The sequence below is a fragment of the Nyctereutes procyonoides genome, unplaced genomic scaffold (genome assembly GCF_905146905.1).
Source record: "Nyctereutes procyonoides isolate TBG_1078 unplaced genomic scaffold, NYPRO_anot_genome, whole genome shotgun sequence".
Classification (NCBI taxonomy): Eukaryota; Metazoa; Chordata; class Mammalia; order Carnivora; family Canidae; genus Nyctereutes; species Nyctereutes procyonoides.
The window spans coordinates 877,500-902,831 of NW_026575049.1; the positions used below are offsets into that span (position 1 = coordinate 877,500).

The 25,332-nt window shown below is 46.5% G+C and overlaps 1 protein-coding gene across 5 annotated transcripts in view; it reads right to left on the reverse strand.

Moving 5' to 3' along the window:
• BAZ2A (bromodomain adjacent to zinc finger domain 2A) overlaps positions 1-25,332 on the reverse strand; it is a 35,404-nt gene that overhangs the window by 2,875 nt on the left and 7,197 nt on the right. For 3 of the 5 annotated variants that reach the window (XM_055328249.1, XM_055328251.1, XM_055328250.1), the window contains 27 exons: positions 16,431-16,568; positions 14,218-14,811; positions 13,156-13,341; positions 12,316-12,534; positions 11,365-11,865; positions 11,172-11,232; positions 10,011-10,119; positions 9,549-9,650; positions 9,180-9,390; positions 7,810-7,910; positions 7,404-7,469; positions 6,984-7,217; positions 6,589-6,843; positions 5,984-6,198; positions 5,633-5,707; positions 5,252-5,432; positions 5,088-5,147; positions 4,754-4,898; positions 2,773-3,437; positions 2,426-2,630; positions 2,154-2,309; positions 1,890-2,041; positions 1,412-1,701; positions 1,168-1,300; positions 908-1,054; positions 287-513; positions 21-164 (listed from right to left, as the gene is read on the reverse strand). In XM_055328249.1, the coding sequence (XP_055184224.1) occupies positions 21-164; positions 287-513; positions 908-1,054; positions 1,168-1,300; positions 1,412-1,701; positions 1,890-2,041; positions 2,154-2,309; positions 2,426-2,630; positions 2,773-3,437; positions 4,754-4,898; positions 5,088-5,147; positions 5,252-5,432; positions 5,633-5,707; positions 5,984-6,198; positions 6,589-6,843; positions 6,984-7,217; positions 7,404-7,469; positions 7,810-7,910; positions 9,180-9,390; positions 9,549-9,650; positions 10,011-10,119; positions 11,172-11,232; positions 11,365-11,865; positions 12,316-12,534; positions 13,156-13,341; positions 14,218-14,811; positions 16,431-16,566 (5,570 nt within the window). In that variant the 5' untranslated portion in view covers positions 16,567-16,568. Of the gene's footprint in view, positions 1-20; positions 165-286; positions 514-907; positions 1,055-1,167; positions 1,301-1,411; positions 1,702-1,889; positions 2,042-2,153; positions 2,310-2,425; positions 2,631-2,772; positions 3,438-4,753; positions 4,899-5,087; positions 5,148-5,251; positions 5,433-5,632; positions 5,708-5,983; positions 6,199-6,588; positions 6,844-6,983; positions 7,218-7,403; positions 7,470-7,809; positions 7,911-9,179; positions 9,391-9,548; positions 9,651-10,010; positions 10,120-11,171; positions 11,233-11,364; positions 11,866-12,315; positions 12,535-13,155; positions 13,342-14,217; positions 14,812-16,430; positions 16,569-24,691; positions 24,832-25,332 lie in introns of those variants that run through there. The other 2 variants (XM_055328252.1, XM_055328253.1) reach the window with 2 other exon arrangements.

Here is a 25,332-nt window from a genome sequence, read left to right on the forward strand (position 1 = left end):
GCGGGCGCAGGTCTACCTACCCTCCCCGGAGCAGCCGCTCCCTCATGGTGGAGAAATCCATAGGGTTTTTGATGATGCGCCGGTACCCGCTCACCAAGCGTGGGTTCACAGGCTCCAGGAAAGGCCAAGCTGCATCATGAGACTCCATCTCCATCAAGATAATCCTGTGTCATTAAAGGGACAGGGACGGCTGCGTCTCAAGCAGCAAACACACGGACCCCTCTCCTCCTAGTCCTTTACTCTGGCCAAGGTAGAGCCAGCTGTCCCCAGAAGTCATTCAACTCACTCGCAAAACGTGAGATCACTGTGGTGGTTCCGCATGGAGAAACGCCGCCGCTTCGAGGGGGACAGCCCTTCATCCGAGTACCGAGGCACCGCTGGGCTCTCCCGGCCCCTGGAGAGTACCCGGCGGCGGCGGCCATCGCCCTCCGGGAAGTTCAGCTCATAACTGCTTTTCCGCTTCTGGCCTCGTTTTGGGAAACCAGGCTTCTGAGCGAAATCTCCCTCTACCTGCTGAGGCCGGGAAAAGGGAGACCAGTCACAGCTGGAGAGGTACTCGGCTTGCTCCCTGCTGGTTTCCATCCCTGTGTGTCTGCGACTGAGGCTTCGAAATACTTCCACGCATCAGCCAGCATGTGCATCTACCCACATGATCCAATAAGGTAGGTAAAGGGGGAAACAATCAATCCCACTGTACAGAAGGAAAGCAGATGAGGCTACGGAACGTAAGTGACTTGTCCCAAGAAGGATCAGAACCCAGGCTTCCCAGCACGGAGCCTGGAGTTCCTCCCACGGAGAGACCGAGGCGCGGTGGGCAGTGCCGTGTGTAGGACTGCTGACACACGGCAGGGGAGAGAAAACCTCGGACTTCTGCTTGGGAGGGAGAATGAGAAAGCAGAAGCCTTACCTGGGCCAAACATACTGCACAGAACCAATCTCCTTCTGGGACAGCCTCCATCTTGGGCCGATGGCAGTAAATGTGGCAGCCACGGTCACATCCGTCACAAAGCAGAAGAAACTCATCGTTGTCACCTTTCCGGCAGACAAGACAGGTCTAGACCAACGGTATGAGGAGGCAAGGTGAGCGCCCAAGCCTCTGCCTGCCCCAAGCCGACCCCGCCCAGGCTGGCTGCCCCTCGGCCTTCTCAGGCTCTCCCGGCCTCTTACCACTTTGTTGACAGACTTCTCCCAGGCAATGGACCTCTCCAGCTGGCCCAGGCACAAGCACACCTGGGCTGCACTCCGGCACCGCTCAAGTGTCTGGCGCCAGGCCCGAATGCGAGGGGTGATCTCATATGATCTGGGGTGGGGAGTCGGGGGTGGGAAAAAGTGGTGATCTCTGGATGAGGAGCAGGATCCATTAAACTTAACCCTTCTTCCCAAGACCAAGAATGGGGGTGGGGGCACTCACATCTCTGTGGTGGTGCACTGGGGGGCACCACCGGGCGTGCTGAGCAAGGCCTTCTCCAGCACAACCTCATGAGCTGGCCAGAGGGGCTCCCGCAGATACCGCCGCTCCACATTTTGCTCTAGGGCGGCCAGTCGCATCACAGCCAAATCCAGCGGGTTGGTAGTTTTACGCTGGGGTGCCAGCCCTTCTCTACCCCGACCTCTCCAGGTGATGTCCTCCTGGGAGTCAGGGAGATGCTCACAGTAGGCCAAGTCTTCACGAGTAGAATCTGGGCTGGGACATGTCCAGCCCTGCAGGTGGGAAAGAATTAAAACTCATTGCAAAGAAAGAAAATGAAGCGTTAAAAAAAAAAAAAAAAAAAAGGTAGCATCCTAAGATGTCACTTGTGAAGTGGGGACCCAGGGTTTCTCCTAACAGAATTTAAGAGACAATCACCTCCCCCTCAGCAAGTTCCCACCCAGTGCCAGCCCCGGGGTACCCGAATCTGCAGATCGGACAGGATGACCCGCTGTTCCAGCTCCTCTACCCACTGAAGCACAGCCAGGTCTGTCTCATAGGTCTTCTCTTTGGGGGACCAGCTCATAATCCCTTCTTGAAAGGCGGGTAACTGACTGCGCTCAAAGATGGGGTCTGAGAACACAGAAGGCAGAGGGAAAGACCCACCAGTGAGGCCGCTGTCCCCAGCAGCAGCCCAACACCTATCCCTGGGCTCGGCAGCTCAGGCTGAGCCGACGCATCTTACCAGTTGAGGGCCGGAGGCAGACCTCCTGTAAGAAGTCCCTGTGCTTATTGAGGTGTTTGTGAAGTGCCTTTTCTCGGATGCCCCGGGGGTGCAGAGCCTTGAGCGTAGCATCCAGTGTCTCAGGATCTTGGATGCACCACCAGCCAGAGCACATCTCTGTGAAGAGTTGATATATGTGGGGTGGGAAGTGGAAACCAGTTCTGAATCCCACGGCCCATACTGATGCCGATCGTACCCACACTCTCACCCCGTGCCACCTCACAGGCACTTACCAGGAGGAACCGGCTGGGCTGTCAGCTGGGTCAGATAACGCTGTTCCATCTGTTTGAAGAACTTGCTTGGGGGTCTCCCTCTCCGTTTCGGCTGTCCTAGCCCTGTGAGACTCTGTGTGCCCTCAGGGTCTCCCGTCCGTCTCTTAGGGGCTGTCCCAGGCAAGGGGGTAGAGGAGAGCTGTACTGGAGAACAGGGTCTATTGATCTGTGAGTGAGAACAAACACAAGATAAGGGCATTTCCACATTTTATAGGGCCTAATGGCCCAGCCCTTCCCCCAGCTCCAGCAACAGCCTGCACCCGAGCAGCAGCCGAGCCCGTGTCAAGATGAAGTCAATCACTACTCACTGGCCTAGGGGTGGCAGCTTGCTGAGGGGAGAGAGCAGGCTGGTCCTCAGAAACAGCTGGGGGTGGTGTAGGGGCTGCATTGCAAGGCATCTGGGCTGAGAAGTTAAACCAGGGAGCTTGAGAATCGGGGACGGACTCTGCCTCACTGGGCTCTGGCTCCTCCAAGGGCTGTGATGGGGCCGGGTCCAGTTTTCCAGGGCTGCTGTCAGGTGTGAGGACGGAGCTGCTCAACAGGGAGCCGTGGCTCTGAGTCTGGCTCAGCCAAGACAGGAAGGCTGACTGACTGAGGTCATGCTGGCTCTGACCCAAGGACAAGGGGGAGCCTTCTGGCTCCAGGAACCCATTTTGGGACTGAGGATGGAGCTGAAACTGGGGCTGGGGCTGAGGATGGGGATGGGGATGGGGCTGAGGATGGGGCTGGATCTCAGCCTTAAGCTGAGCATCGGGCTGTTCTGAACCCTGACCCTGGACAGGGGGTTTCAGGTGCCTAGGTTGCAGAGAGCCAGGCTTAGTTTTCCGAGGTCGGCCTCGGGACCGGGCAGGAGTACTGGCAGAGGTGCTGGAGCCAGCTAACTCCTTCTTCAGAGAGAAGGGGGCCGAGCTGGGCGCTGGATGAACTGCCACTTTTAAGGAGTCAGTTTCCTGCTTTATCATACCCTCAGGAACTGTAAAGAGAAGTGAAGAGTTTAAGACATACACTGATGTATAAAGGGAAGGAAAGAGGGTGTATAAATACAGGATATACATTTTCTTTTTCTCTTGGACTTAGTTCCCCCTTTTGAGATTCAACTGGGAACAACTTACACGCCAATGAACAGTGCTGGGAAAGAAACACTATTCTCCTAAGTAATCAGAAGCAGCAGCATAATCACAAGCTAACATTTTTTAAGAACCGGATAGATGTTAAACATTATGCTAAGAGTATTAACTCATCCTTCCAACAGCCCTATGAGGTATATGTACTATCATCATCCCTATTTTACAAATGAAGAAACTGAAGCATACAGCAAGGAAGTTGGAAGTCTCACCCCAGAGCATGTTCTCATAAAATGAAAGCAGCCCAAAAAGACATGAAAAGAGATTTCACCAGGAAGACATAGACATGGCCAAAAAGCACATGAGAAAATGCTCCGCATCACTGACCATCAGGGAAATACAAATCAAAACCACAATGAGATCCCACCTCACACCAGAGAGAATGGGGAAAATTAACAAGGCAGGAAACAACAAATGTTGGGGAGGATGTGGAGAAAGGGGGAACCCTCTTACAGTGTTGGTGGGAATGTGAACTGGTGCAGCCACTCTGGAAAACTGTGTGGAGGCTCCTCAAAGAGTTAAAAATAGACCTGCCCTACGACCCAGGAATTACACTGCTGGGGATTTACCCCAAAGGTACAGATGCAATGAAACACCGGGACACCTGCACCCCGATGTTTCTAGCAGCAATGTCCACAATAGCCAAACTGTGGAAGGAGCCTCGGTGTCCATCGACTTATGAATGGATAAGGAAGCTGTGGTCTATGTATACAATGGAATATTCCTCAACCATTACAAATGACGAGTACCCACCATTTGCTTCAAAGTGGATGGAATTGGAGGGTATGATGCTGAGTGAAGTAAGTCCATCGGAGAAGGACAAACATTATATGGTCTCATTCATTTGGGGAATATAAAAAATAGTGAAAGGGAATAAAGGGGAAAGGAGAGAAAATGAGTAGGAAATATCAGACAGGGAGACAGAACATGAGAGACTCCTAACTCTGGGAAACGAACAAGGGGTAGTGGAAAGGGAGGCGGGCGGGGGTTGGGGTGACTGGGTGACAGGCACTGAGTGGGACACTTGACGGGACGAGCATTGGGTGATATGCTATATGTTGGCAAATTGAACTCCAATTAAAAAAAAAAGAAAGCAGCCCAAACGAAAAGCAACTAGTTACCTCCATTAGCCAGGACTCAATTCAGGCTCCCATGAAACACCTACCTAAGCTCTCCTCTGTTCCTTCCACAAAGATACCAGCCAAGTAGGGCAACACCCAGTAGCGGCGTCTGTAGCGGTCCTGACCCAAGGAGACTGCTCGAAGCATCTGGGATGAGTGAAGCAGCTTTTTTCGAAAGAAGAGCTGACGCTGCGTAGGCAGTGGAAGGAAAAAGGAATAAAAAACATTTCCAAAGAGTGACTCTGTCCAGTATATGGGAGATGGGCAATGGCTCTCAGCTTCCCTATAAAATTGATACCACCCAGGGCCCAACTCACACAATGATAAATTCTCTCCCAGCCCACATCCCCAGTTCCTGGGAGGTAAGAAGCACAGTACCTTGCTCAGTTTTTCTATCTGGCGCTCTAGCTCTGGAATGCTTGATGCTGTGGCATCAACCTGGAGAAGAAACAAATGGACAACGAGAGGAAAGGAATTATTAGAATCAAGAAAGAGAAGTAATGTATTTCCAACTCCCAATGCCCTCAGTGTGGGGCTAGTACCTCTCCATCTCTTCGACCCCTACGGCCATGGACCGTCGCTACAGTCTCTTCCTCTTCCTCTTCCTCCATGCCACTGGTCTCCTCCATGATGCGAGAACTGCGCCTCCTTCCCAGGCTCTCCTCTGGCCCTTGCAACTCTACTTCAGGCCGCCCAGTTCGCTTGGCCAGAGCAGTTTTCAGTCTTGAAACGGATTAAGGGAAAAACTGTGGTGAGGAATGTGAGACTACCACTAAAGGAACCCTGGTATCTAAGCCATCCTGAGCCCTGGGGTTACCCCAGGGTAGAGGCTAGAGGCATCAGTTCCAGATGCAAGTTCTGGCTATGCTTCCCCCTTGCCCCATTCTCTCCTCTCTGGGCCCCTCCCTCTGTCCAATCCCTACCTCCGGAGCCGGCCTTCAACAATCCATTTGTTTTTTCTGTAGCTGGACATACTCTCCAGAGTCTTGTCGATCTCACTGCAGAGGAACAGGAAATGAGATTTCAAAGCAGGAGTGGTAGCACAAACAAAAAAGAAGGGAGCCTAAATGGTGAAGGGGATGCAGCTGAACAGGAGTTTCATCCTAGGGCCTAGGTTGGATAAATGGCAGAAGGCAGCTGAGTCTCCCTGGGAAGGTACCTTAGTACAGTCCCCAAGTTGCTCTAGCATCTCCAGAGCATGGCAGTGGACACACATCACCCCTCCCATTCTGACCAAGGCATACAGTAACCATAGCCCCCCCCCAGCCCCTCACTTGATGATGAGGGTGGAGCCATTGAGCTCATGCACAAGGAAGGCCAGGACAGCAGCTTTCTGTTGAGGTGGCTGAGCTTGAAAAGGCTGGGTACGCAGGCTATCACAGAGAGCTGGCTCCACTCCATATGCCATGAGGAAGCAGCGTAGGATCTCAGATACATTGTCTCTTGTCAGTGGGATCTCTGACACCTTCTCCCCCAAGATCTTTAAGGACTGTTAGGAGGAGAGCAGAATGAGAAAAAGTGGAACAACGTAGGTTGGGTCAATCTGGAACAAGAAAATACACCCAGAGAGAACTATGGGGTGAAAAGAGAAGAGAAAAGAATGAAAGGTGCTAGGACTTGATGAGATCACACAAAAGTACAAAAAAAAAAAAAAAAAAAAAAAAAAAAGGAAAATGAACAAAATAAGCGAAGAAGTCAGGAAGATCAATAGAAGGGAAAATTATAAGGAAAACAAAGAGGAAGAAACCAGATCTTCCTTCCACTTGTCCTGACCACTTCAGGGAAGGGTTTATTTTTGTGTTTAACTTGAAGAGAAAGCAAAACTGAGACACAGCCCTGGATCCCAGGCCTGCCCAACCTGCTTGGGGAAGGCCCTCACCTGACAGTAGGAGGGCAAGCCAGGATCATAGAGGGCAGCCTTCAGGAGCCGCACCAGCAGATCTTGCACCTCACCCAGGCTGTCGCCTTGACACAGGAGTCCCTCCTGCAGGACTCCCAGGCTAGGTACATCTTTGGCAGGGTCAAACCCCAGCACCTTGCCGAAGCTGTGCAGGAATTCCACGATGGTCAAGCAGTCTGAGAAGGCCCCGCTGGGCAGGACCAGACCCGGGATGCGTGAGAAGTCAGGTAGGGGCTGTAAGGATAAAAGCGGTAGGGCTGTCAAACATACCTGAAGGCAACAGTCTGGGTATCTAGGAGGTTCTTCTTTTATTGGAAATGTCTTCACAACTGGCCCCTCCAGGACCCAGGGACCTGCTACTCTCCCCTCACTACCTGGTGATCAGTCAGACACATATCCTCTGTGGGCTTCTTCATCTCCTCCAAGATCATCTGTTGCCTCTGCCGCTCCTCCAAGCGCCTCTGCATGGCTAGCGTTTTATCAGCTTTACAGGCTGATTTGCCTTTGGCCACTTCCTCCTTTTCCTTCATTTTTACCTTCTCCTTCTTCTCCCTCTTCACTTTTTCCTTCAGTTTTTCCTGCTTTGTCTTTACCTTCTCCTTCTCAGCCTACTCACCAAAGGAGAGAGGAACCAAGAGTTCCATAAAAATTCTAGTCACCACCCTTCTTCCCTGGTCCCCATCCTCCCCACCTCAGAGCCCACAAACATGGCTATAAAACAAGACCAACTCACACACGTCTTACAAAATAAGTTTGGTGACTTCAAAGTTATACTTCTGTGTACATGCACCTACCTTGGATTTCTTCTTAGCTTCCTTCTGCTTTAAGCTCTTGGTCTCTTGTTTCCGCTTGTTTCTGGCCTGTAAACCATAAGGGAAGTCATTTCTCCTCAAACTCTGAAAGCATCTCTGCTTGGGCTAGGATTCAAAAACAGACAAGGGTGCTGGGGAGGAGAGGTGAGAGATGGGATGAGGGGTTGGCAATGGATCACTTCTCTCACCCTGGAGATGCCCACATGATTTCTGAACAAGCCCAATTCTCTAAATTAAGCCCCCCCGAAATTTTAGGTAAGGAAAGTATGCTGCTACATGAGGGGCCGTGAGGAGGGAGGAGCAGGTGGCAAATGTGGGAGAAAGAAAAAGACAATGAAGCAGATTATAGGAAAAGTTAACCCACTATGTAATCTCTGATGTCTCTCACCTGCCCTTGGTTAGTAGGCTGACACTCTCCTCGTTGTACCTTCTGCTTCATCTTCTTCTTGATTTTACTCATCTTTGCTTTATCCTCCTCATTCAGTGTTTCTGTGAGGGCAGAAAGAAAAATGAAGAGGCAGGGCAGACTGATTCCTAGCATTCAGAGCAGCACACGCCTATCACAAAGCTGGGTTCCTAATAAGCAGCTCCCTGAAGAATCTAGTTTTATTTTTGAGTACACATTTTAAAATGCTAGGGAGAAAAATGGTGAAGAAGAGATACCAGGTATGGGACAGCACAAAGAACTCAAAAATATCCTCTCCAGAAGTCACAGCCCCTAGAACAGATTAGACTACTTTAGAAGGGGTCCTAGAGGCCGCAACGGCAGAGTAGCCTCGTAAGCTGTCTCTCTTCCCAGAAGACTTGGTTGGGGCGGCAACCCATGGACTGATTTCAGTGCACAGAAAGAAAACAAAACCAAACTGCCAAGGAAAGAGGGGGTCTCCAAAGTTGGAATCACAAATTAATAAACAATGTGCTAGAAAAAAAGGGCTCAAATAACGGACACCTCAGTAGAATTGGATCACTGACACAGCTATTGCTTATGGTCCGCTCTTATGCCTTACTCTATCCAAAAAAAAAAAAAAAAGTCTTTGCTTTTGGAAGACTGAATATTGAAATGGAATGCTACAAACAACAGAGTAATACCCATTCTCTTCTGGCATGGACACACCACCATATTTATACGGCAACCCTCTAAATTAGATACTATCTGTAGATAACCCTGTAGAGGCTTCTAGCAAAATGTAAGTGTCTTGCTCCAGGTCATATGGTCAGAATGTGGCAGAGCTGGAACTCTTAATAAGAGTCAGAAGATTACAAATTTTTTTTCAAAATTTTCACACTATAATGAATAAATGTGATATTTGCTGAAAAATTACACTATTTCCTACCTGTTTATTGACTATTTCCTACCAGTGTCAATTATCTTTGGATTCAGATGTGAATTCCGAACCTCTGTGATGGTGGCAATGAATAAGGTAAAAGTGCACAACCCAAACCTATAAGCCAAGGAGCTGAAAGATGGCAAGGAAGGATATGGAAGCCCTCTCTTTGCCTATCAATATCTGGGAACCACCCAGGTCTGTGGACCACCCAAGGATCCACTAGTATGAGCAAATCAAGAAACAGGTTGTTAAAGAAAAGTGCTGGGACTTTGGTGCTGCTTTCTAGGGAGGGGATGGTAGATTCAGATTCATTCTGTCCAGAAAATTAATGCCATGCTCCTGGGAAACCCAGGCATTAGTAATTCCTCAACATCTCTAATACTTCACAAAGCAAGTAGAATCCTAAGTAAAATAAGAGACACCACTGTACCTTGGGCTTCTAGTTTCTTTAGGAGGCGGTTATCTGTCTTATTCAGCAACTCAGCGATTTTGACCTTGGGTGGCCGACCTCGTCCCCGTTTCACCTTGGGGACTTCCTTAGTCTTGGCCTTCTCAGTGTTTCGAGGTCGGCCCCGTTTCCCAGTAATTGCCTGAATCCTGGATGGGATCTCCTCTGCTGAGAGCTGTACCCACTGCAAGCCCTAAGGTAATGAGGGAGACTATTACAATGTGAGGTTGCAAGCCACTGGATCCTCTGAATCATTCAATGCTCCAGAACCTCCAAACCCCACAAGAAGCTACAGCTTGTCCACCAATTCTTTCTCAGAGACAAAAGCATATTTAACCCGGGGGTATGCACCTCTGGTGTGTCTCTCTCTTCAAAGAAATCTCCAACAGGCATACGGGGACTGAAACTGAAGTGCTCACGGCGGACGTTGTGTACCACATTGCGGCTCAGATACTAAAAGGAGGAGGCAAAGTGGCATTAATAAAGTCACAGCCCTACCATGCCTTTGTCTAACAACAGCACAAGCAGAACAGGCCAAAGAGCAGAAAATGCTAGTCTGTTGCCACTGGGCCCAAGAAAAGAGCCCGTGCTTCCATTAAAATGCCCATGGGGATCCCTGGGTGGCACAGCCGTTTGGCGCCTGCCTTTGGCCGAGGGCGCGATCCTGGAGACCCAGGATCAAATCCCACCTCGGGCTCCCGCTGCATGGAGCCTGCTTCTCCCTCTGCCTATGTCTCTGCCTCTCTCTCTCTCTCTCTGTGTGTGACTGTCGTAAATACAAAAATTAAAAAATGCCCATGAAAGCTACATTACCTTGATCACTTCTGGAAACTGTTTCATCCTCTTCCCACAGGGACCATAATACCATGTCTCCCCTTGCCATCGGTGGCTACCTTTCTTGATGCGCACCTCTCTCCGCCACCTGCCAGAGAAGCACACGTGCCCTGCCGCCAGGTCACACTCCTACCCACAGTCAAGCCATCCCAGGAGCCAAGCTCACTGAGATGACCCTCCCAGCATCCTGTCTTACTAGATGCAAACATAGATGCAAACATAGCACGAGACACAAGTGTGGTGGGAAGGCAGGCCTGAGCTCTACAAATCCTTCAGGTTCCCAGGGGGAAGGCAATACACCAAACTCCACAGACCCAGAAAGACCTGCACCCTGCCTTGACAAAGTCAGTGTGTGATGAGCAGCTGGGAACCCCCTCCCTAATACCATTCAAAGCAATTGCTGGGTTTCCAGTGAAAAGGATGAAGACTAAAAGCAGAAAAGAAAGAGGGTGAGGGCACAAGTAGAAGAGTAAACTTGCTGCTGACTTCATGAAATGACTTTGTAGGCCAAGGTTTAGCAAGGAACTCTGTGTTCTGAGAAACAGATTATTCTAAGACTAAGCCTTATCTTTCTCTCAAAACTTTAAGAACTCAGACTTGGTGACCACAAGTAGCCTAGAGGGGTGGGGGGGGTGGGACAATCAGGAAGGCAGTCACTCTTATGAGGCCCTCAGTGTCAACTGGCTTGTTCATTCTGGTCACATACTGTTCTTGCCCTTACCTCTCCAAAGAGCATTGAAAAAATAATAATAATAAAAAATCCTAACTCATCAGGATTTAGCCACTCCCTACTCACTGCTATCCCTTCAGTAAGTATATAAAGCAAGTCAGCTAATTTGGATATCTTAGCTCTAGGGTCACCAGCTGGGTTTGGAAAAGATAACAGCTGTAAGCCCCTGGAGCGAAAATCCAAGTAGCTACAAGATGAATAAAGAATAGGTGAGGGGAAGCAGATCCTGGGAGAAGGAGGAAAGCCTAGGAATCTCAGGCATTATCATTGCAGATAACTGTCCTTTAATCCATTTTTTTTGCCTAGCCCATTCCTCTCCATCTCAGATGAGATGACCTCTCTTCCCTTCTTCCTAAAGTCATTCACTAAATTTGTCAAGGTCAATGTATGTAGCAAATTAGAGCATTTACCCATGTTGGAGGGGAAAACGAACTTCTTCTGGGGTAGCAATACGTCTCCTCAGGACATCACCTTGGGAGGAAGATAGGGGGATACCCAAGTTAAGAATTTAAGCAAAACAGGCCATCAGGAAAGGGCTAAATGCCACAAAAGGATAGTAACTTCTTGAAACTGGCTAGGAATGGAACAGAATCTGACACTCACCACTACCAGAAGTAGTGATTCCTTCTCCAGTGATCTCTTCCAGATCAGTGGTGGTTTCAGGGAAGGTACTGACATCCTTATCTGCTGGGGAGGCTGCTGGGAGGACAGCTATCGGGGAAGCTGCAGGGGATACTTTTGGGGAGGTCACCAGGGAGGCTGTCAAGGAGACTTCTGAGGAGATTGGTGGGAGGGCTGCTGATGAAGTTGGAGAGACAGTTGGGAAAGCTGCCGGGGAGATGACTGGGGAAATTTCTGGGGAGACTGCTGGCGAAACCGCTGGGGAGACTTCTGGAGAGATTTCCAGGGAGGCTGCTGGCGAAACTGCCAGGGAGATTGCCGGGGAAGCTGTTGGTGGGACTGCTGGTGAAGTTGCTGGATGGAGCTGAATAGTGGATGACTGGTCAGAGGTTGGCTGGGTGAGAGGTGGTGAGAAGTCTGAAGCCTGAGTCTCCATTTCTTCCTGTTCTGCATCACTACCATTATTCAGGTCAAAGCTGTTATCTAGAATCCAAAGGGACAGGATGGTAAGGAAAAATAGTGTCCTACAAAGCAAGAGAGTCTACTCAGTCGAACCTGGACTAAACTAAACAGAGTCACTTAGAGGGCTTTTCCCTAGGGTTAGAAAACAAGTAGCCGCCTCTGGCTGTCCTCTCCAGCCATTCATGAAGGTTAAAGGGCAAAGCTGTTGCTGTCACTGTGTGAAGTACCTTTTACCTGGACCCAGTAAGGCCCTTGGCCTCCTTCTTCCTGCAAACTCCAAGTCCTACAAGTTCTTCTGGGCACAGGGCAGAAGTCAGTGAGCAGCCTGTGCCTTTTTTAGTCCCAACGCACACTATTCCATAGCCCCCTCAGCTCCCAGTAAGGTGCCCACCCCTAAGGCCCTATCTACGGAACTGGTTTTCTCACCTTTTCTCGGGTTGAAGAGACTCTGTCCTCCCTCTCTTCACTTACCTTGCAGGACAGATTCCCCAAGAACAGGTGGAGAGCTGGGGCTGGCAAAGATAGAGGTTGAAGTTTGACTATCATCTGCCAGGAGACTGAAGGCAGTGGCATTATTGAGAGAAGGGCAATCAAGGGCAGAAATCACAGGGCTGTCCTCAAGAGGCAGCTTGTCCTCTGTATCCATCAGCTCCGTGTCATCTATACCATAAAGTCCTCCACTCACTGGCTCTTCAGGAGGTGGAAAAATCAGAAAACAAGATTTAAGAAATACTGGTCTCAGGATTTCCCAATTCTAGTTAGTTCTCATTGTGTGAAGTTTCTTTCTAATTGTTAAATTAAGGAAATTCTACAGCTCTCTCCCTGAAACAGTAAAGTCACCAGGCTAATAGGGATTGTAAAAGCTTGAAACAGAAATGAAGGGAAAAGCATTGGCTCTATATCGACCCACAGACCAACACAAAATTCTAGCATTCATCATAAAGTCGGCCTTTCTTATATTTCAGTGGGGTAAAAGGTACTCGTTCACTGGCAAGTTTTCTTAGTGAGATAGTTAGAACCCAAATAGCCCAACTATGTGGTAATAAGTCCTTATCCAGTGAATTATTACAGCCCAGGGCTCCTGGCCAAAAGGAACATTGGGAGAGAACCTGGGAAATGAACCAATTCAGCTCAGAGTGCAGTTGGCCTAGTCAGCCAGTGGCATGAAACTGTGTTCGGCCACAGGATTATCTGGAGGCCCTGATGCCCCAAATTCCTCAATACTTTCCTTGGTTTACCATCTCTTCTAGGTGATAGAAGCTGGCTACCTTCTGCATGGACAAACTGAAGGGAGCCAGCCGCCAAGCCTACCCGGTGCCAGAGGGTTGAAGGGCTCCAGAGAGACTTCACTGAGGATTGGAGTGTCTTCCAGTTGATCAGGAAGATGTGAAGGATCATCTAAGCAGCTCACTGTGGGGTCAGGGACCAAGACTGAGACCTCTTGGTGTAATGATTCCACAGAAGGAACAGAGCCATTGTAGCCACACATCTTTAGTTCTAGGAAATCCCAGAAGAGAGCAAAAGTCATATCAGTGCCTTCAACTGTTCAACTGTGGCTACAGTAGGCAGTCAGTCTTTGCTAGTGGGATGTTCATGCTTTAGTAATTTTAAGTACCAGTCCTATGGTTGGGTTCCAATCTTACCAAGATACTCAGTGAGTAATGCTAATAAAATCCTATAGCAAGTAAAGAGAAGAGGAAAGGAGAGTGGGGTCTAAGAGCCCCATCATATTCTCAGCTATTTCCCCCATCCAGTGGGAACAGGTGGTAAGCAGAGAAAATACCCAGTGATTTTATAGGGTGGTCACTCTTGTATTTGGAATCAATGCCAAAATAAGCATTTATCTATTTTGAGGAAAAAGAGAGGGACTATCACATGTACCAATGCTAACAACAACAACAACAACAAGAAATGGAGTAGACAAGCAACGGTATGCTCTGCCTGCATCATTCCCACCTTTGGGTGCCAATCACTATTAGGGCTCAGCCCACTTCAAGCAGTCCAGTCTGGCCTTGCCATAGTCAAGTCAAATTGGCCTCAATGCCCTCCGCTAATGCCCCAACCCCTTCCTGTATTTTGGAAGAAGCCCTTCTTGATGCAGGGTGTCTGTTGGGGCTGTTTCGGGCTCGCCCACCTGCCCTCTCCAGGCCAGCAGCTCTGCATGAGCTTGAAATAATTTGCACTCCCACTCGCGAGCTGGTGCTGCTGCCACAAAAACACCAGCCACTTGGCTCTGCTAATCACCAACATGCAAATCAGCCTCCACTGCAGAGAGCTGGAAAGACAAGTTTTCCTCACCTCAAAAAGCCACTGCCCCCCCCCCCCATAGCCCCGTTTCTCCTCTCCCAGCCCAGCTCACAGACCCAGTTATACCTGGCTGCTCTTCTTCCAGCTCCAGGCTGCCTACCAAGCCAGTGCCATTCTCTGCCACAACTGAAGTCAGCTCCTTTTCTGCTGCCTCATCAGGATGGATACCACTGCCTACCTCCTGGGAGGGTGCAAAGGTCTGGATGCTGGATCCCAACATAGGAGAAGTCTGTGGGGAGGTGAAAAAACTAGGGGGTCCATTGGGCATCACCTCAAAATTCTGGTCAGGAAAGGAATCATACAGTTCCTGTGAGTCGAAGTTAAGCCCCATGGGACTCTGGGTACCGTTGGCCCAGAACTCTTGGCTCCCAGCCCGAAGGTTAGTGTTGTGACTTGGGGATGAAGGCTGCCGGCTGCCCCCAAGGATGCCGTTGAGTGGGTATTGTCCCCCCGAGAACTGGGAGAGAAGGGGTGGGTCCTTGAGGTTGCTGCCAGGATTGGCAGATGGGTACTGTGAGTAGTTCCAGAGACAGTCGTAGGCCACGCTGGGGTGATGGAGGTGCGAGGTGCTGGAGGAGTGGGGAGCAGAGTTCAAAATCCCTGAAGTAGTAGTGTGAGATACAGTAGATAAGCCATTAACATTCACATCCCCATTCAAACCTGGCAGAGAAAGAGGAGAAGGGTCAGTTACAGATCCGTGTGCAAGATCTAGCGTCTCTACCAAAAGAACAGCGCTGACTAGAAAAGGGGAAGGTGAAGGGGAGGGGGATTCCCCCTCTGCTATATTTATAGCTTTTCGGTCTCCAGGGAACACCGAACCCAGATGCTCCTGGATGTAAGCTTAGCAACTGCTTCTGAGGCTGCTGAGTAGGGAGCTGGGGAGCTCTACTGGCCTAGCACAGGAGCGACCAGCAGAGAGCTGACTGCTGCTGATGCTCAGGGTTATTTTTTTAAATGAAGCTGCTTGCAGACTCCCTACAGTGACTTGCATTCTTCTCCACCCTCATTCCCTAGAGGAATTCTTGCCTTGGAGTGGCATGACTGAATTCTCCAGCCCCCCACCCCCCCTCACCCCAGAGCCCGTTTGGCCCTGCAGTGGCACCAGAAGGGACAGCCTCCATCTCACTGGCACATGCAGATCCAGCACTTTGTGCTGGGCTAAGAATAGAATCTGCAGTCACCACAGCAGCAAGATCCCAACTCAGAAGGCTGGGCTTGGCCCCTCCCCATAGGAACTGGAGGGTAATATTGCAGGGGGAAAATCACTGCATGACCAGTGCTACAGACTTTAGTTCTCAACACCTCTGGACTGGAGGACAATTCAAATAAAATGAACCAAGATACTAAAGACACTTGGGGGAGGGGGTCCTCCAGTGAAATAAAGGAGCTTCGTCTATCTATCTGCAACCCCCGTGTGGAGGACAGAAGGGAGAAATAGTTAGGTATAAGGCTATGGCAGTATTTTTCTGCTATAAGGAAGGAGGGAAGCATTTGGGCTTCTCTCTGCTTCCAAGTATAAAGTACCTGAAATCCAGGCAAGATTAGAGAAGTACTTGGCAGAGCTATGTACAGAGCAACTGATAAGCCAAATCCAGGGAAAGACCTGATCTTGGCAGCAACACTTCCATCTGGAATTATAATAGATGTTTCCCTCTGGGGAACTAAGTAAAGCATTAAAACTCTCTCTGTAAAAAAAAAAAAAAAAAAAAAAAAAAAAAAAAAAAAACCTCTCTCTGTCCCTACCTTCTACTCTCAAGGACAGGGGTGGCACAGACACTCCAAGCATCTGCCCTCTCCTCTACTACACAAACTAAAAGGCAAACACATCCCTACCTTCACCCAAACTCTCCACCCCCAATCCTAGGGCTGGCTTCACCTTTAAAAACAGCTTCTCAGGGGGCTGGACCTTTATCTCTCTCATGGGTCCAGAAGTGTTATCAGAAGCAGTAGCCATCTCACCACTCTGGCAGTAGCCAGGGAACAGGGCTCACAGAAGAGCAGGCCAAGATGAAAAAGCCAGTATGTTTTTCTAACCCCTCCCAACCTTAAGTCAAGACTAAGAATGCTGCTTCCAAAAACCCCTAGAACTTGTTCTTAGAAACTTGATTTCTCTCCAGCAGCTGAAGTTCTGAGGATTTACTTCCTCCCTCCCCACCTGGCAAGAAAAAAGAGCTGTAGTGAGGTAGCTAGCCCAGAGGGGAGCCAAATCTTGTCCCATCAACCTGCTCTATAGGAATTATGCCCACTCCCTCCCCAGGCCATGTGGCCCTCACACTCACTTTTCCCTTGCTGGGGGAAGTTCATGGGAGACCCGTTAGTGTAGAGGCCCTCCCCTGAGGAGGGAGAGGGTTTCAGTCCTGAGGCAGCAGGTGCAGGGGGAAGGCCAGTAAAGTTAAAATGGTCGTTTGCCTCCATTTCTGTAGGAGGGAAGAGAGAGGGGGGGGAAAAATACTGGCGGTTAAACAAGGTTATATCACCTGGAATCTTCTAGAGGGAATGCCCCCTCCCCTCCATCTACTTACCCTTCTTCTACCTATGTACTGGGGGTTATTTCAGGGGGTACAGGTTGAAAAAAGAGGAACTATAACCCTAACCTGGGCAATGACCCTACAGAAATAGTGCTATAAAGCCACCCTTGTAGAGATAGTGAGAAAAAATAAGCTATAAGCCTCGAATAATCTTCCCCTGTAAACCCCTTAATCAATCTTAACTTCTGGTCCAGGTTATCCTCCTAAGTTAGATATTATTAAACCTCTATTATGTTATATTTAACCTTTTCCATCTTTTTGTTTTCCTTCCCCTCAAGGTAAGGCCAGAGTCCCATTCCCAGGGGCCACAGAAGGTTCTCAATGCCATCTTTTTGACAGGAAGCCATGGAGATAGGGGTGTTGGCAGAAAAAGCATATCTGACACATATGCTACATAGTTTATTATTATACTTGAGTTAAATTATTTCCATGTTATCCTATCCATAGCCCTAGGCATCTGAAGAAGATAGTAGTTACCTTAGTGAAGAAATTTGAAAACATGTTTTAGGGAAGGAGACCATAATAGCAAAACTCAAATCATCCAACACTTCTACTCTTTTTCATGGTTTTCTAAGAACACAACTCAGAAAAATGTCAGAGGTGGAAAACTGATTAAAAAACAGTGGAACCAAGGGATCCCTGGGTGGCTCAGCAGTTTACCGCCTGCCTTCGGCCCAGGGCGTAGTCCTGGAGTCCCAGGATCAAGTCCCACGTCAGGCTCCCTGCTCCCTGCTCCCTGCATGGAGCCTGTTTCTCCCTCTACCTGTGTCTCTGCCTCTCATGAATAAATAAAGAAAAATATTAAAAAAAAAAAACAGTGGAACACCAAGGAATATTATTCTGTTATACCTATTATGGTTACTTCCTAATGTTTTGGTTCTGTAGCTTAAATGTAAAGGGTCATGGGAGAATAGTTGGTTATCTTACATTTGTAAAGGGTAGTGGTTCCTTGGAGGGATGGTATGGTTAAAAAGCTTTTTGCACTGTTCTGAACATGACAGGGCGAAATGAGAAGGAATGATAAGTGAAGCTTTTGGTCAGAATATATTTAACCTTGGGATCCCTGGGTGGCGCAGCGGTTTTACCGCCTGCCTTTCGCCCAGGGCGCGATCCTGGAGACCAGGGATCGAATCCCACGTCGGGCTCCCTGCATGGAGCCTGCTTCTCCCTCTGCCTCTCTCTCTCTCTCTCTCTCTCTGTGTGTGACTATCATAAATAAATAAAATCTTAAAAAAAAAAAAAGGAATATATTTAACCTTGACAGAGCAAAGATAAGAGGGAAGAAAGATAGGAAGCAGAAGCCAGAGTTACTGGTAAAGTCTGACTATCAGATACTATGACATACTAGTACATACTAATTTGATATGTAAGAAACACAATCTATCTCAATATAGAAAAAGCAACTCCTTATGTTACCATGTTTTTAAAAAGGGCAGAATAATTCAGGTAGATTTATCAAGCTTCCAAGGTAAGGCAATAAAGACCTAGATGATGTTTTAAACAACCTCTTTTTAAAAAGAATCAGAAGTAAAGCTGTTTAAAGAATGAATAAATTAAGAACATATATGACTATTGCCCAAAGATTTTCAGAATCATGTTCCTAAATATGCTAGATAATGCAAATTAGACACCATTAGGTGTTCTGAACATGAAATATAAACTATTTATGACATGACAGCTATCAGATTTTCTAGCTAAATACCCTAATTGTCTCTACCTTTATCAATTTTAACTGAAAAAATTTTTTTAACTGAAAAAAATTTTTTAAGATATTATTTATTCACGAGAGAGAGAGAGACAGAGACACAGGCAGAGGGAGAAGCAGGCTCCCTGCAGGGAGCCCGATGTGGGACTCCATCCCGGGACTCTAGGATCACGCCCTGAGCCAAAGGCAGACACCCAACCACTGAGCCACCCAGGTATCCCTTAACTGAAATTAAAAAAAAAAAAAAAAATTTTTTTAAGCAAGTCATATTTTATTGACAAAAGGGGGAAATCTTTTTAGCATAGATTGATTTCCCATATTCACTCTAAAATAAGCAGAACTAAACCTGCTGTGCATCAAAGAAACTGGGTTTCTACAGAGAAAGACCTCAGGATCTCTGAGGATTTTCCTACAAGGGCCACTCCTCAGTAATAAAGGGTCTGAAAAATAAGCCTTATGGAACGATAAGCTTCTGAAATGAAAGACATCAAGGAGGAAAGTTCATTCCCTAATCCTCTAGGTTAGGTTCCTTCCAAAGCTTACATCACAGAGCAAAGAGGACATGCAGTAATTCATTTCGGAAGTACTAGAAACGCTATTCCTGGAGAGCCAATCTCATCTGATCCCCACCTCTTCCCTCCCCCAGTTTTATGCACAGACACACCTCCCGTGGTATGTGTGTGACAGACACCTTTTCTCCCATGTGCACCAAACTATATCCTTCCACTCAATGATAGGCCACAGTTCATTTCTCCATTTTCTATTTGAATCTGCAAGGAAACTAGTGATCTTCTTTCTCCTCTCTGCTACTCTGGGAAAACACAGCGTTTCCGGTCTCATAAATTACATACTAATAAGAATAAATGGATGGCTCACAGAAATCAGATAAGTAAAAGGAATGGGAAGTTATCTAGTGCCTGAGGTCTGTTTCCCCACTAGCCTCTGCTGAAGGGTCATATGGACCACAATCACTTCATTTACAAGAAGCTTCCTAAAAATATAAAATACTCTTTGTGCGGTGCAGTGAAAATAGCACATTATGGGCTCTACGTTCAAATCCCAGCTATACTACCATTAGCTGTGTGACCCTGGACAAGTTACTTAATGTTGCTGAACCTCAGTTTCATCATTACTAAAAACTGTAGTACCCACCTCCATGGCTTGTGAGGATAAAAAGATAACAAGAACCAAAAGATCAAAATAAAAATACAATTTAAAACCATAACCAGAGGCACCTGGGTGGCTCAGTCAGTTAAGTGTCTGACTCCTGATTTTGGCTCAGGTCATGACCTCAGGGTCGTGGGATTGGGCTCCACATTGTGCTCAGAGCAGTCTGCTTGAGACTCTCTCCCTCTGCCTCTCCCCACCACATCCTTGGTCCCACTCACTCTTGCTCATTCTCTCTCAAATAAATAAAAATATATATATATATATATATATATATATATATATATATATATATATATATTTTTTTTTTTTTTTACCAGTACTACAAAACTAGGGGTAATCCTCCCAGCCAGACTTCCTTACACATTGACTCTTGATTTCAGATGACCCTTAACTATGGGATCACACCACGGGAATGCAAAAATGTAGACAGCTCTTGTAAGCAATAAACCTAGGGTTATTTCATTTTAACCTTCCTACCCAAGATGCTTATCACAATAATGCCTGAAGGTAAATTATGACCTCCCATCTATGCCCTCCCTCCTACTAAGGAGAATAGGTAAAGCAAAGGAGCATATCTTCCTTTGAACTAATAGGATTTTGGCCAAATGAAAAAAGAATCAGTCAGTGCCCAACCCCCAGAATAGCAGACAGCTCTCATGACCAGGAAGTACAATCAGGCCAGTACTCAGCCCAGTCCTGGTAGTGTGTAAATGGATCTCTTAAGAGGCTCTATGCTTCATTTGTAAGAATTAAGGGACATTGCTCCTTGAGCTTGAAGCAGTAAAGCCCTTGCCACATGGCCAAATAAGGCTGTTTTTCTCAGTCTCAACTGAAGAGCTACTTATTCTGTGGACCTGTGACATGGTTTTAACACAAAAAGGCTGACAATGCACAATGTGTTGAAATAAATATTACAGATTTTAACACTGTTGCAGGTGCCCTGGCCAATCCTAACAGACTTCTGAGGCTACCCCCAGAAAGACAAGACACATTAACCATCCAGCCAGACACTCTGGCAGTACCTGCAGTTCTTTGGTTCATTCTTCCCATATAGTAATACCACAGTTCTACAAATAGAGAGGTTCCTAAATTGGGGGCCGGGGCAGGGTGGGGTGGGGAAAGCTTTCAAGTGTTTATCTTTATTAAACAGGAAATCCAAATTTTACTGTAAATAAATCATACCACTATGTCTTAGCTTCATAATTGTGAATGTTATAAAGGATATTTCTCAAGTCTACTCATATTTGGATTCACGAACCATAATCTAATACAGTGGTTCCTAACCAGGAGTGATTTTGCCTCTGGGGCTATTTAGTAATGTTGAAAAGTATATTCTACTGGCATCTAGTAAGTAGAAGCTAGAGATACTTCTAATGATCCTGTAATATACAAGACAGCCCACCACAACTAACAATCATCTGGCTCAAAATATCATTTGTACCAAAGTTGAAAAGTCTTGCTATAATACAAAAGCTGCCCCATTCTGCAATTCCTATTCCATACCCTGAGAGAATTACAAAGATGTACTGACTTTTATTAAAACCCCCTTTCTTGGGATCCCTGGGTGGCGCAGCGGTTTGGCGCCTGCCTTTGGCCCAGGGCGCGGTCCTGGAAACCCAGGATCGAATCCCACGTCGGGCTCCCGGTGCATGGAGCCTGCTTCTCCCTCTGCCTGTGTCTCAGCCACTCTCTCTCTCTCTCTGTAACTATCATAAATAAATAAAAATTAAAAAAAAAAAAAAAACCCTTTCTGGCTAAGCTGTCTTCCTCCACCCATACAGAGTTCAAAATGCCAACCCATGCCTTCTCTAGTAAAGGATAGCCCGTTCCAACAGCCCTGGTAACAATCTGCACTTGGAACTCTGACTCAGACCACTACAGCACGTATGGACTGAGGCTTTTTCTCAAAATGTGCTTTCTTTAACTCCCTTTCATAGTCAGGGCAATGAGGCAGGAGAATGATGAAAGAAGACTACATATATTAAGGGGAGCCACTGAGCCCAAGGCATGATCCTGGAGACCCAGGATCAAGTCCCACATCGGGCTCCCTGCATAGAGCCTGCTTCTCCCTCTGCCTGTCTTTCTCTGTCTCTAATAGATAAATAAAATCTTAAAAGGGGGGGGGGCAGCCCCGGTGGCTTAGTGGTTTAGCACCGCCTTCAGTCCAGGGCGTGATCCCGGAGACCCAGAATCAAGTCCCATGTCGGGCTCCCTGCATGGAGCCTGCTTCTCCCTCTGCCTGTCTCTCTCTCTGTGCATCTCTGTCCTCTGTCTCTAATAAATAAATAAAATCTTAAAAAAAAAAAAAAAAAAAACAAGAAAAACAAAGGGGGGGGCACCACTCAAAGACAACTGCCATGTCTAGGCTGCTCAGAACACAAAGAGGATTGTTCTTTGTCCTTATTTCTTCCAAACCATATAGGTTCTACAGCATCAATCAGATAATATGTTGTACCATTATATGTCCAGCACCTAATTTAGTGCTAAGTACATAAAAGAACCAAAGGAAATATTGCTGAAGCCACAGATTGGACAAATGAATAAATCTATCTTTTCTGCCACTACCAGCTTACTCATTCAATAAAGGCTGTGGTTTTTGCTCAGAGAACCCAAAAATTTAGCTTCATTCTTCAGAGGTAACAATTCCTAGAGAGAAGAGAGGTCCCAAATCTTAATGTATTTTAGACAGCTGTCCCCTACAGAAAATAAGGCCTAGAAACAGGGAAGTACTGAGAAAGTAAGGGGCAATAAATTTGAGCTTTAAATTAGTGAAATGTTCTTGGTTGATTTAACTGAACACTCAAGGTACACACTCAAGGTACACAGTAGGTTTTAAACTATTTGTTGACTGAATAAAGAAATCATATAATGATCTAAATGAGGTTTTCTGCCACAGTTCTCTCTGGTCACTTCACTGCCAGAGGAATGGAGATGCCTCTGAAATTACAGTACAGTAAAAGTCATATTCCAAAGGTTGTAACAAGGTTATTTCCTTCGTTCAGCCCTAATTGTTTCTCAGGATTTCAGTTCTAACAGTTAAGAACTTGATCCTTGCCTTCAAGAAAACATCCCCCCCGTAAAAAAAAAAAAAAAAAAAAAAAAAAAAAAAAAAAAAACATGAGATGAGCAGGTAGGTTAAGATCCTGTTTAGTGAGACAGGTCACGAAGAGTCCAACCCGAGGAGACCAAAAGTAGTGAGACCACTTCTCCCAAAAAACCCCCATATGTTAGTTTCGATGAATTTTTGCTAAGATTATCTTTTTAATTGGTAAAAATGCCCTATTATTCTCTTTAACTAGGACAAAACACTAAGCAACATAGTAACACAATGCTACTTTTACTGCTAGTGACCCAATCTAAGAACTATCTCCAGAGCTCTTCAAATACAGGTTTTCTGTTTTGCAGAATTTCATAAATTTCAAAATGAATGAGGCAGACTGACAAGCTGGTTGGAAAAAAAAAAAAGTCCTTCTGGAGGCCCTGGCTCACTCAGTCAGTAGAGCATGCAACTCTTGATCTCCAGGTCCTGAGTTCGAGCCCCATGTTGGGTGTAGAGATTATATCAAATAAAGTCCTTTGACCCATGTGCAACAATGCTGATAAAGTATTAATCTTGGGCTATGGGGTATATGAAGATATCCATATCTCAAGAAACAAATTTGGAAGATTATTTGCCCCAGGAAATACCAAGTTTTATACTTCACTCTATGTCCCAAGACATAAAAACTTTGGCATTATTGCCTTACTGTACACATCAGATACAAGGTCAAACATCACACCAACTATTGGACTAACTTCTACACTATTTTAACAGTAAAAGAATATAACATAGCAAACCTCTTCAGAGGTAATAAGAAAGATCAATGGCAGCAAGACACAGTTATCCTAACAAGCTTTGCTTCTCTTGGCAACACCTGATTCCAGAACCACAAGACTGCAAGATGAGCCTCTCAAGGAAGTCTAGATTTCTGACTAGCTCTGGAGGTCAGCCCACATAGTTCTCTCTATACCTCAAAATTTTCTCCTTTATGAAGAAAACAAAAACAAGAAACCAACAAAACACTCAATATTAAGAAATCCACTGCTCTGATGGAAAAATGCATCAATATTAAGAAATCCACTGCTCTGATGGAAAAATGCATCCATTTTACAAGGACGTGAAAAAGTTTGCTTCATTCACCATTCCAATTAATCATGTATCAAATGAATCCGTATCTACTTTCTCAAAACCAACTTCTATTCCTTTATGGAGTCCAAAGAAAAGAGTGGTCTTTTTCCTTCCTTCACTTTTTTAACCCCCAACGGGGAAAATCAATTTACTATTCTGTCAGGTCTCAACTTAGGTAAACAAAGGCTGAAGAAAGGAACACTAACAATCAGTGTGTCAAATCAACCCTGTCAGAAAACACCTCAAAAGAACCAACCAGCTTCTCTGTGTCTCTCATGAATAAATAAAATCTTTAAAAATAAAATAACCCCCCCCCAAAAAAAACAACCAGTCATGAAGAGGGACAAGAAAAAGGACAATAATACTGAACTTGTTTTTACTTTTTCCATAATATCAACCTCAACAGCTTCAGTGAAAAAAGCAACGATGCTATCTTAACAGTGATGCTGCTACTATCACGTCATACATCCATCTATTCCCACCTGGACCTCTAATCTAGGAATCTGCAATTCAGGTGGGAGGGTTATGACTGGAAAATACTGAAAAGATTAATGTTTATGCCAGCCTTAAGCAGTTTTTAGGATAGTCCAATGATCTGAGTATGTCATCTCTCAAAATACAAAATCCTGTTGCCAACTCCTCTCTAACCAAAGTGCCTGGGGACATAGTACACACAGTGCACCACTATATGGTAGACTAGAAATCCTCTGCAGTTATCAGGTAAGAGAAAGAAAATGTGGACACATGACTTTGTGCAGAACAGAGGGAAAAAAGCTCACACTCTCCAACACGTAACAAGAGAGAAGATGTCTTTTATGGATTGAAGAGCGAGTCACATGACAGCTAACCTTCCTTATTAGTTGGTTCTACAGAAAGTAAACCACCCAGCACCCTACATCAATTAATACGCTTCCCACGGGGACTAACTACTCTTAGGCTAGAATCACCAGTAAGGAATAAGCCCATCACCTTCACCCTGCAAATCAGTCCCTACTCCAACATATAAATTCCATTCCCTCTTCTTCCACTTCTCAGAATCTACTCTTCATCTCACAAGTTCATCTGATGAGGTGCTCTGCAATACAGAAAGTTATACGTAAGAATACATTAAGTAGGGGATCCCTGGGTGGCGCAGCGGTTTAGCGCCTGCCTTTGGCCCAGGGCGCGATCCTGGAGACCCGGGATCGAATCCCACATCGGGCTCCCGGTACATGGAGCCTGCTTCTCCCTCTGCCTGTGTCTCTGCCTCTCTCTCTCTCTCTCTCTCTCTCTCTCTCTCTTTCTGTGTGTGTGTGTGTGACTATCATAAATAGATAAATTTAAAAGAAAGAATACATTAAGTAGGACCCTAAAAAGTCACTCTCATGCCACAGAAAGATCCCAGGTCTTCCTGGCAGCTCTCTAACGCTGCGAGAATTTTCATCACTAGTATTCAAAGTGCAGCGGGGCTGGTGGATGACTGAGTTTGCTTCTCTATGACCTCTAGCTCAAGGAAAAAAAAAAAAAATCCAGACATGGAAGCAGAGATGCTCTGGAGTGTGGGAGGAGGGGGGAGGCAGTTCAGGATTCAGTGAGTCAACTGCAGTGACTACACTTCCAGTTGACAAATA